The sequence below is a fragment of the Cydia amplana genome, chromosome 9 (assembly GCF_948474715.1).
Source record: "Cydia amplana chromosome 9, ilCydAmpl1.1, whole genome shotgun sequence".
Lineage (NCBI taxonomy): Eukaryota > Metazoa > Arthropoda > Insecta > Lepidoptera > Tortricidae > Cydia > Cydia amplana.
Window position 1 is genome coordinate 1,259,533 of NC_086077.1, and position 10,774 is coordinate 1,270,306.

The 10,774-nt window shown below is 43.3% G+C and overlaps 1 protein-coding gene across 1 annotated transcript; it reads left to right on the plus strand.

Annotated features, from left to right (window-relative positions):
- Positions 1 to 5,502: 5,502 nt before the first annotated feature.
- On the plus strand, positions 5,503 to 6,372 carry LOC134650802 (uncharacterized). Its single transcript, XM_063505736.1, has one exon. It carries the CDS (start codon positions 5,503 to 5,505, stop codon positions 6,370 to 6,372), a length of 870 nt encoding a protein of 289 aa, XP_063361806.1.
- The last annotated feature ends 4,402 nt before the right edge of the window (positions 6,373 to 10,774 follow it).

Below are 10,774 nucleotides of genomic sequence, written 5' to 3' on the forward strand. Positions count from 1 at the left end.
TAAGTACCTTATTCTTAATCTGGAAAGAGAAGACTGAATATTCAGAATTAAGCTATGTCTATGAATGGTTTACATAAATTAAGCCACTTTAGCGTTCAGAAACAATCAAGTTTATGTCTACTAGTAGACACCAGATAAGGTAAACTACTCATACTGCATATATAGACAATAATGAGTACAATTAAGGTCACTTGATGATAGCTAAACATGAACATAAGCAGAATGAGCTGCACCTATACAAATATCATTGATAAAGCTCTGTGGCAATTCTACATTTACCATTTGAACGCCAAGAGCACCAAAAAGCGTCGTAACTAGTGCCCACATGAGTATTATGATATGGCTTAAGCTCTCAAAGTAACCTTCACAATTTTAAGTAAGGTTTGTTTAGGTCCATTAGCTCGCGTTCGCGTTAGTAAAGCGTACAAACGATTAAATGCATTTTATAGCTATAACCAAATAAATAGCTCACACTGGCTCACAGTCATTAAAAGAATTCAGTAAAATCATTAAAAGTATTCCCTATGATATTTTATTAAGTACCTACCCAATATTAACTTTGTGGGTAGTGATAGTGATATAACGAATATTTAAAATATTCGTCTACTTAATCCTGAGGGATTCTGGAAATAAGAAAGGTCTTGTCCTTGTTATATCCTGCAACTGCTTACCTTACTAGATAATTATTATCAAATTTGTCAATAATTGGGAGTTATAAATAAAAACTACTCGAGTACTTTATGATTTTTATCTTTTCATATTTTAATTACATCACTCCATATCACAGATGTTGTATGCTCCCTGAAGAGTAGACTGACTTATCTTCTTTTACATAGTCTCACATACATATAATTAAGTACTATAGCACCCTTGTGGTGACTCACTTATTTTCGTTGAAAATTTATAAGTACCTACATTAAATACGTATATAAAATGGAAAGTTAGTATCATAATATAATGGTATATAAAATTGTATGCTTTACTAAATACCTCTCTCCTCACATGTATTAAAATAAAGGGTGTACTACATAATTAATTAATTAATTAAACACTCCTAATATAATAATATTACATATACATAATATGTAAGTACATGTATAATCACATTGGCTTGGCGTCTTCCCACCACCAGGCGATAACAAACACGTCTCAATATATTACTTTAGGTTCCGAATATCGGTACAGTTGTTTAATGACAGCGTTTTACACAAAAATAAAACGCTAATTAAATAACTTACCATATTCGGAACCTAAAGTTTTAATCCTGCCTGGTGTAAATATGTATAATTTTGAGACAATGAGGTAATTTGCGTTTGTTTCTAACTGTCAAAATTGTCAAACGCAACTGCCTGAAGTGGTGGGGGTGTGGGAGAGAGATGGACGTATATGCTAGAAAAGGACAATACGACTAACTACAGTGTTGCCACTCTCAATATATTACTTTAGGTTCCGAATATGGTAAGTTATTTAATTAGCGTTTTATTTTTGTGTAAAAGGCTGTCATTTGATACTTTTTTGATCGATATAACAACTATTATAAACAACAAACATGAAAATATTGAAAATTAAACCGCCAAAGAAAACTTAGAAAACGACAAACCAAAGCGCCAACACAACAACAGCAGAGCATAGCGCAAACCAAATTAACCAAAACAAAACATACAGGGGGCCTAGCCAAAACGCGTTTCGAAAAACGATATCGCTAACGAATCAATAAAAAATGTATGGGAATGACAGGTACCGTTGATGAGTTAAACTAAACTAAATCAAACTGTAATGCACAGGTAACATGTTCGATTTTGCCTTGACTATGATGTTGATGGTGCTAATGACTACCATCTATGTGCTAATGTCATTAGTTTGACCATGATTGGCAGTGTCACTTGCTTGTCGTGCGTGCGACAGGCACAGATAATCTATAGAAGTATGTTTGAGTAGTAAAAATTTTTTGGGTGCGTTCCTAAATAATATTAATCGGAAAACCTAACAAATATTTATTCTGTTCAAGTGGAGTAGAGTCAGACCAAGAATAGTCTGCAGCGGATTTGATAGCCCACGCAGTGCAAGTGTTATTTTAAACGTCAAACTTCTATTAAATTATGACGTATAAATGACACTTGCACTGCGTGGGCTATCAAATCCGCTGCAGACTTTTTTTGGTCCGACTCTAACAGGCTGTCAGGTGATAAAATATAAAAATAGTACGCAAATCGCCGGATGAGTACGCGAGTACGCAAGACCATAAAATAATTAATTATTGATTTTGCCAATTATTGATTATGGTGACGTGTGTACAACGAATGCCACTCAAGAGTCCCTCAACAAACTTGAACGTCTCCTCAACAACGGCATAAGATTTATCTTTGGTTTGCGTAAATACGATCATGTTTCCTATTACCGTCGCCAGCTCAATTGGCTCTCCATCCGTCGCCGTAGATCACTTCGAATACTTTGTACCCTATTTTCAATCTTGTTTGAGCCTTCTGCTCCTGGATATCTAAGAAATAAGTTCCCGTTTGATACCCCTCGCCCTGGAGTTGAGTTGCGTACATCTCGTGTTCTCAAACTATCAATTCCCGCTCACCGCACTGGGTTTATGACTAACTCCTTTGCTGTCCAGGCGAGTCGTCTCTGGAATTCACTCCCTCTCAATATAAGACAAGCCCCGAGCAAGTTAGCTTTCAAGCGGTTGCTACATCAGTATCTGCTGAAACAAGAGTTCGAGTAGCGTTCATCATTATATTATATATTATGAGTATGTATGAAATATGTAGTAGTATATTATTTATATATATTCTAGTGTTTTTATTTGTGTATTCTACATGTAGTTTATCAGAATTATTAATTGTTTAGTTGTTTACTAAGTTCTAATAATTAAATTCCTTTTTCTCCTTGCACCAATTTTACATGTCTCTGTTTGGCCCGATGGTTGACTGGTAGAGAATGCCATTAGGCATTAAGTCCGCCATTTGTACATTATTTTTGTGTATTGTGCAATAAAGTTTAAATAAATAAATAAAATAGTACGTAAGGCGTACTATGGCGTACCCATCTGGCAACGCTGCTATTTTGAGTGACAAACTTGCGTTTCGTTTCGCACACATGAGTTGATATTGAAATATGATTAATGGCGCTTCTACACGATGCAAGTTCTGGTGGATAAAGAAGTCTACTTTACTAGCATAAATTTAGCACAACAGTATGCGCATGCGGTGTTTCTGATTATGTTTTACGACTTGGGTTTCAACCTAATATACTTACTTTACTCTTTGGCTTCAACATGTTTTTATATATTTTTAACGAAATGAGAATTAGGGCTGATATTAATCAATTCACGTCAATCAACAGAAAACTCAAAATTTCCATACAAACAATATGGATTAGCAATTTAGCACATAGCGGTGGTTATTGTACTTAACTGGAGCAAGTTAGGCTACTTGTGCAAGCAAAAAGCTCAAACTGGAATCACATTCTTCGTCGCTCTCTCGCTCGAATATTCAAACCCTATAGAGAGACAGGTAAAGAATACGAGGGGCGTTCAAAATATTCTCGGTATTGATATCTTACAACCTCTTCTAAAATTTCTTTCGTTACTGGCCGCTAAGGTTTATTCATTGACATTAAAAAAAAGTATAATTCGAACCGAGATGATCTTTTGTTTTTCTGCAATTGCTGAACAAACATGAACATCATGTGGGAATTGACAATGTTAACTAAATTAGAACATCGATGCGTGATAAAATTCTTGACAAAACAGGGTAAAAATCAAAAAACCATAAAAGAGGAAATGGATTGTGTTTACCGTGAGTCTGCTCCTTCTTTATCTACCATTCAAAAGTGGTCAAGCGAGTTTAAACGTGGAAGGGAGAGTGTTGAAGACGACCCTAGACCTGGCCGGCCTGTAGTAGCTACTTCACAAGAAAATATTGATAAAGTGGAAAAACTTATATTGGAAGATGGTCGAGTGAAGGTAAAATCTATAGCACAAGTAACCAATCTCTCTATTGGTACCGTACATGATATTATCCATGACCATCTTAATATGTCAAAAGTAAGTGCAAGATGGGTTCCGCGAATGCTGACTCGGCTTCAAAAAGACATGCGTGTAGCTTGTTGTTCCGATTTTATTGACCTGTGCGGTGAAAATCCTGATGAGGTGCTGCAAAGAATAGTTACTGGAGATGAAACCTGGGTTCATCATTATGACCCAGAGAGTAAACAAGAGTCCATGCAGTGGCACATTAAGGGTTCAGCTCATCCCAAGAAGTTCAAGGTCATCCCTTCAGCTGGCAAGGTCATGGCCACGATATTTTGGGATTGTGAAGGAGTATTACTGATCGATTATAAAGAAAAAGGTGTAAATATCACAGGACAGTACTACGCTAACATTCTACGTCAATTAAAGGATGCAATCAAAGAAAAGAGGCGAGGAAAGTTAACAAAGGGGTCAGACTGTACGAAAGGGGGGGCTGGGACTTAGATTTTTTTTTGACAAAGTGGTATCATTATGACACTATTTTTAAATGATTGTAATGTGTAGATCACGTCAAAATAAGCATCTTTTATTGGAAAAACTTTTCTCTAAAATAAAAAATGGCCGAGTTAGACGCGACCAAAGATTGATGTTTTTAAAGGGAGCTGGGACTTGTAAAATTGTATTATTATAAAAACGTCGGTTCTGGCGCTTCGCCGGCCGCTGCCGCGGCACGCTCGCTTCGCTCGCTCGGCTCGCGCGCTGTATGGTCGCAGTTCTACCTAACACTCCTCCTCGCTTCGCTGGTCGTCGTACCTACTCCGACCTGCCTTAAAAGCCTGGCCTGCCTTAAGCTCTATCTCCGCCATTTTCAGTTTTAGTAAAAAGTTTTCCAAGTAAAAGTTGCTTATTTCGATGTGTTCTATACATTAAAATCATTTAAAATATATGTCATAATGACACCACTCTCAATGAAAATTTTCTAAGTCCCAGCTCCCTTTAAAAATATCAATCTTTGGAGGCGTCTAACTCGGCCATTTTTTATTTTAGAGAAAAGTTTTTCCAATAAAAGATGCTTATTTTGACGTGTATGGGCGCATATTAATTCGTAAGCAGCGTACGCGCACCGCTACATGCAGTGCGCACCCACCTCAAGCAAACCAGTCAAGCTAGGCAGGACGAGCGCGGGCGCGGGGCGCGGAGCAGCGGACAGCGGTCGCCCCAGTCGCCCGACACTCCCGACAGAGCTAGCCAGGCCGCGATCGCGCACGCACGTACCACTCCACATCAATTCCGCCGCGCGCTATCGATACGCGATCTCATTTGTAAAACTGTATCGCTTCAATTTCTCATTTCCTATCTTCTGTATCGTCCTAGTTCTTTCTACATTATATCTTTGTTAATTTCTTCTATCTACGTGTTTTCTTCAGACGCCTGCAACCTTCTGCTTAGACCCGACAATTAAATAGCGACAAATTCTATAATATAACGCTATACTGGTGACCCGCGCGTAGGAAGTGCGCTGAAGAATGTCGGATGACGAGACGCAGCCCCGTTCAACGCCTGCCGCGACGGATGACGAGGCGAAATCGGTGTTCCGACTCGGTGCGAAGATACCCCCATTTTGGCCGGAAGATGCTGCTTTATGGTTTGCTCAAATTGAAGGTCAGTTCTATAATGCTAGTATTACTGCCGATGCTACCAAATTCCATCATGTAGTTTCACGCTTGGACTACAATATAGCATCCGAAGTGAAGGATATTATTGTGTCACCGCCAGCTACCAATAAATACGAAAAGCTTAAAACTACGCTTATTAATCGTTTGTCACAGTCACGTGACCAGAGGCTTAAGCAATTATTGATGCACGAAGAGCTTGGCGATAGGAAACCCTCGCAATTATTGCGTCATATGCAATCGCTAGCAGGAACCACAAGCGATCCTAACGATTTTGTGCGCACAATGTGGGTTAGCAGACTACCTACTAATATTCAAACCGTACTTGCTTGTCAGGAGGACATTCCGTTGGACGTGCTAGCAACGATAGCAGACAGGGTGCACGAGGTCGTCGTTCCAGCAGTGCCAGCACCGCACGTCGCGGCTACCAGCAGCCGGACGACGTCACACACAACTATGACGCAAGGTAGCAGTGAACTGGAAAGGCAAGTAGCAGCACTGACCCAGCAGGTAGCAACATTGATGGCAGAACGGCACACCGGTCGCCGCAGCCGTTCTCGCAGCACCCAGAACTGGAGGTATCGCAACCGTTCTCGCTCTCGCTCGCGCTCAGGCAAGCAGAATCCTGACCATTGTTGGTACCATAACTGCTTCGGAAACAACGCGAAGAAATGCGAAGATCCTTGTACTTACACCAAGGGAAACTCCAACGGCAGTCGCTAATGGCGGCAAACGACTGTCCTCGATCCCCTGGCCGTCTCTTCGTCACCGACCAGCATACTAAGGTGCAGTTTCTGATAGATACGGGATCAGACCTGTGCGTTTACCCAAGGTCAGCCATCAGAGAGCGCCGGAAAAGGACTGAGTACGTATTGTGTGCAGCTAACGGCTCGCCAATATTTACATATGGAACCATACACCTGGAACTGAACTTAGGACTTCGTCGCGCGTACTCCTGGAATTTCGTCATAGCTGACGTCACGAAACCCATAGTAGGCGTAGACTTCCTGAGCTTCTACAGTCTTCTGGTGGACTGTCGAAATCATCGTCTCATTGATTTACTCACCACTCTCTCCATCCAGGTGCCACATAACAACTCAACCATGTCCATATCATCCGTCAAGGTCATGTCAGGCGATACGAAGTACCACGATGCCCTGAAGCTGTACCCTGACATCACAAGACCTGCAGGTAAACCAGTAAAGCCTAAACATTCAACGGTCCATCACATTAGGACTACACCTGGACCACCTGTAACCTGCCGGCCTCGACGTCTAGCTCCTGATCGCCTGCAGATAGCTAAAAAGGAGTTCGAGGCAATGCTCCAGTGCGGTACAGCTCGTAGGTCAGAGAGCCCATGGTCTTCTGCTCTTCACCTGGCTCCAAAGAAAGATGCTGGATGGAGGCCATGCGGCGACTACAGAGCGCTGAATGCAAGGACAATTCCCGACTGCTACCCACTGCGTCATATTCAGGATTTCTCCTACCAGCTAGCAGGTACTCAGGTCTATTCAAAGATCGATTTAATTAAGGCCTACAATCAGATACCTATTTTCGAAGATGACATTCCCAAATCGGCCATCACGACACCCTTCGGTCTCTTCGAGTTCCCCTATATGACCTTCGGACTCCGGAACGCTGGCCAGACCTTCCAGAGGTTCATAGATGAGGTACTCAAGGGCTTAGATTTCTGTTTTGGCTACGTAGATGACATACTCATATTTTCACGGACCGAGGACGAGCACCTGGAACACCTGGAAACGGTATTCAAGCGCCTCAGCGAGTATGGTGTACTCATAAACCCAGCCAAGTGTCTTTTTGGGCAAGGAGAGGTCACATTCCTGGGCTACAAGGTCTCTTCTGCCGGAATTCAACCCATACCAGAGAAGGTGCAAGCCATAAAGGAATTTCCGGTACCTAAGACAGTGAAAGAACTGCGTCGCTTCTTAGGTATGACAAATTTTTATCGGCGTTTCTTGCCTGGTGCCGCTCGGATCCAAGCTTCACTCAACGCCCTACTCTCTGGACCTAAGATGCGAGCAAATCAGCCGATCACTCTCTCTGCTGAACAACTCCAAGACTTCGAGGATTGTAAGTCAAGTCTCTCGCAAGCCACCTTACTCGCTCACCCTGACATGAATGCTGAACTGTCAATTTACACAGATGCTTCTGACACTGGCATTGGCGGTGTGCTGCAACAACTTAAAGGAGACTCTTGGGAACCCTTAGCATTTTTCTCTCGAAAGCTAAACCCAGCCCAAACAAAATACAGTCCCTACGATCGAGAATTGTTAGCGGTTTACGAAGCCATTAAATACTTTCGCTACATGATTGAAGCAAGACACTTTACGGTTCATACTGACCACAAGCCCTTGACACATGCCTTCAGCACACCTCGAGATAAATGCTCACCACGCCAGTACAGATATCTCGATTTTATTGCGCAATTTACAACAGATATCATATATGTTCCAGGACAGGAGAATGTTGTGGCAGACACCATGTCACGCATCGAAGAGATAGTGTCCCCTGTGGATTTTCCAGCACTCGCGCAGGACCAAGAAGGTGACAACGAGCTACTGGCACTACTACAGAATGGTACTAACTTGAAAGTCGAGAAGGTCAGAATCCCAGGTAGTAACCAGCAGCTCTATTGTGATGTGTCAACTGACATCCAACGACCGTACGTAACTGCCAAGTTTCGACGTCAGGTTTTCACAGCACTGCATAGCCTCAGCCACCCTGGTGCATCAGCAACGGTCAGGTTAGTTACTCAACGTTTCGTCTGGCCGGGCATACGCAAAGACTGCCGCCGATGGGCTAAGGAGTGTAACCAGTGTCAGAGCAGCAAGGTCACACGCCACACATCAGCTCCACTGTCGTCAATCTCCACGCCGTCGTCGAGATTCCAACACGTGCACATAGATCTCATTGGCCCATTACCTCACTCACACGGATACAGGTATTGTCTCACAGCAATCGATAGATTCACTCGTTGGCCTGAGGCATACCCGTTAGCAGACATCACTGCTGAAGCCTGTGCTATGGCTTTTGTATCCGGCTGGATCGCTAGGTTTGGATGTCCAGAGCACATAACGACAGATCGCGGAAAGCAATTTGAATCCCGTCTGTTCAAGGCCATCGCAAGCATCATGGGCACTAAGCACCACCAGACCACGGCATATCATCCAGCAGCGAACGGTATGATAGAGAGGCTACATAGACAGCTAAAGGCAGCTATCATGTGCCACGACAACAGCAGTTGGTCAGAGACCCTACCAATAGTACTACTTGGCATACGCACAGCATGGAAAGAGGACATACAGGCTACATCAGCTGAGCTAGTATACGGCGAGTCACTGCGCTTGCCGGGCCAGTTCCTAAGTCCCAAAGATGACTCAGCAACACCTGCTGATGTAATGGACTTTGCACAAAGATTACGGTCACACATGGCCAAAGTATCACCAAGTCCACCAAAGTGGCACATTACCAAAACTTTCTTTGTTCCCAGGAAACTCACCACCGCATCCCATGTGTTCCTGCGAAAAGGGCAGGCTCTCAGGTCCCTCGAGCCACCCTACACCGGGCCACACAAGGTCATCAGCCGGGCCGATAAGACCTTTGATATCGAGGTCAATGGCAAGGTCGTCACCGTGTCCATCGACCGGCTCAAGCCGGCCTTCTCCGTCAATGAGGAGGCGCCCCTACCCTTGGCGCCACCATGCGCGCAGCCAGCGCCACCATGCGCGCCGCCAGCGCCACCATGCGCGCCGCCAGCGCAACCATGCGCGCCGTCAGCGCAACCACCACCACCAGGCCAGCCAAGGACAACACGCAGTGGGCGTCGAGTCACCTTCCCGGACTATTACCACTTTCGACCGTAGCAACGGTCTCGGCGGGGGAGTAGTATGGGCGCATATTAATTCGTAAGCAGCGTACGCGCACCGCTACATGCAGTGCGCACCCACCTCAAGCAAACCAGTCAAGCTAGGCAGGACGAGCGCGGGCGCGGGGCGCGGAGCAGCGGACAGCGGTCGCCCCAGTCGCCCGACACTCCCGACAGAGCTAGCCAGGCCGCGATCGCGCACGCACGTACCACTCCACATCAATTCCGCCGCGCGCTATCGATACGCGATCTCATTTGTAAAACTGTATCGCTTCAATTTCTCATTTCCTATCTTCTGTATCGTCCTAGTTCTTTCTACATTATATCTTTGTTAATTTCTTCTATCTACGTGTTTTCTTCAGACGCCTGCAACCTTCTGCTTAGACCCGACAATTAAATAGCGACAAATTCTATAATATAACGCTATACGTGATATACACATTACAATCATTTAAAAATAGTGTCATAATGACACCACTTTGTCAAAAAAAAATCTAAGTCCCAGCCCCCCCTTTGCTACAGTCCAACCAACAAAGGTGTTATGCTTCTGCATGACAACGCCCCCGTCCATACTGCTCATATTGCCAAGGCAGCTATTGTTGAATGTGGGTTTGAAACTGTTACTCACCCACCGTATAGTCCGGACTTAGCCCCCAGCGACTTCTTTTTGTTCCCCAATCTTAAAAAGGATCTGCGTGGAAATAAATTTTCCGATGATGAAGCATTGAAGGCGGCAGTGGAGGAGCATTTTTACACCAAAGATAAAAAATATTTTTATGCAGGATTAAAAAAAATAATTGATCGATCTTTTAAGTGTATGAACATAGGGGGGGAGTATATTGAAAAATAAAAATATCAAACTTTTCGTACTTGTTTGTTTTCATTCTCATACCGAGAATATTTTGAATACCCCTCGTATGCATAATTTACAGAGGCTACTAATTTCGATACTTCCTTAACTGTGCAATATTCACAGGAGACATTTTCTTTGTATGAGTTAGTTTACTAAGGCCCACTTGCACCATCCCAATAACCCGGGGTTAAGCGGTTAAACCGTTAACCTAGTGGCATAACCATGGTAACTCCAGGTTTAACCGTTTAGCCCCGGGATAGTGAAATGGTGCAAGTGGCGCTTAGTTAACATCTGCCATCTATTGTTTCGTGTACCTAATACCTAGGGAAAGAAATTAATGATTCGGGGGTTGGAATAAAATACATATAAAAGTTTTAAATGATTGT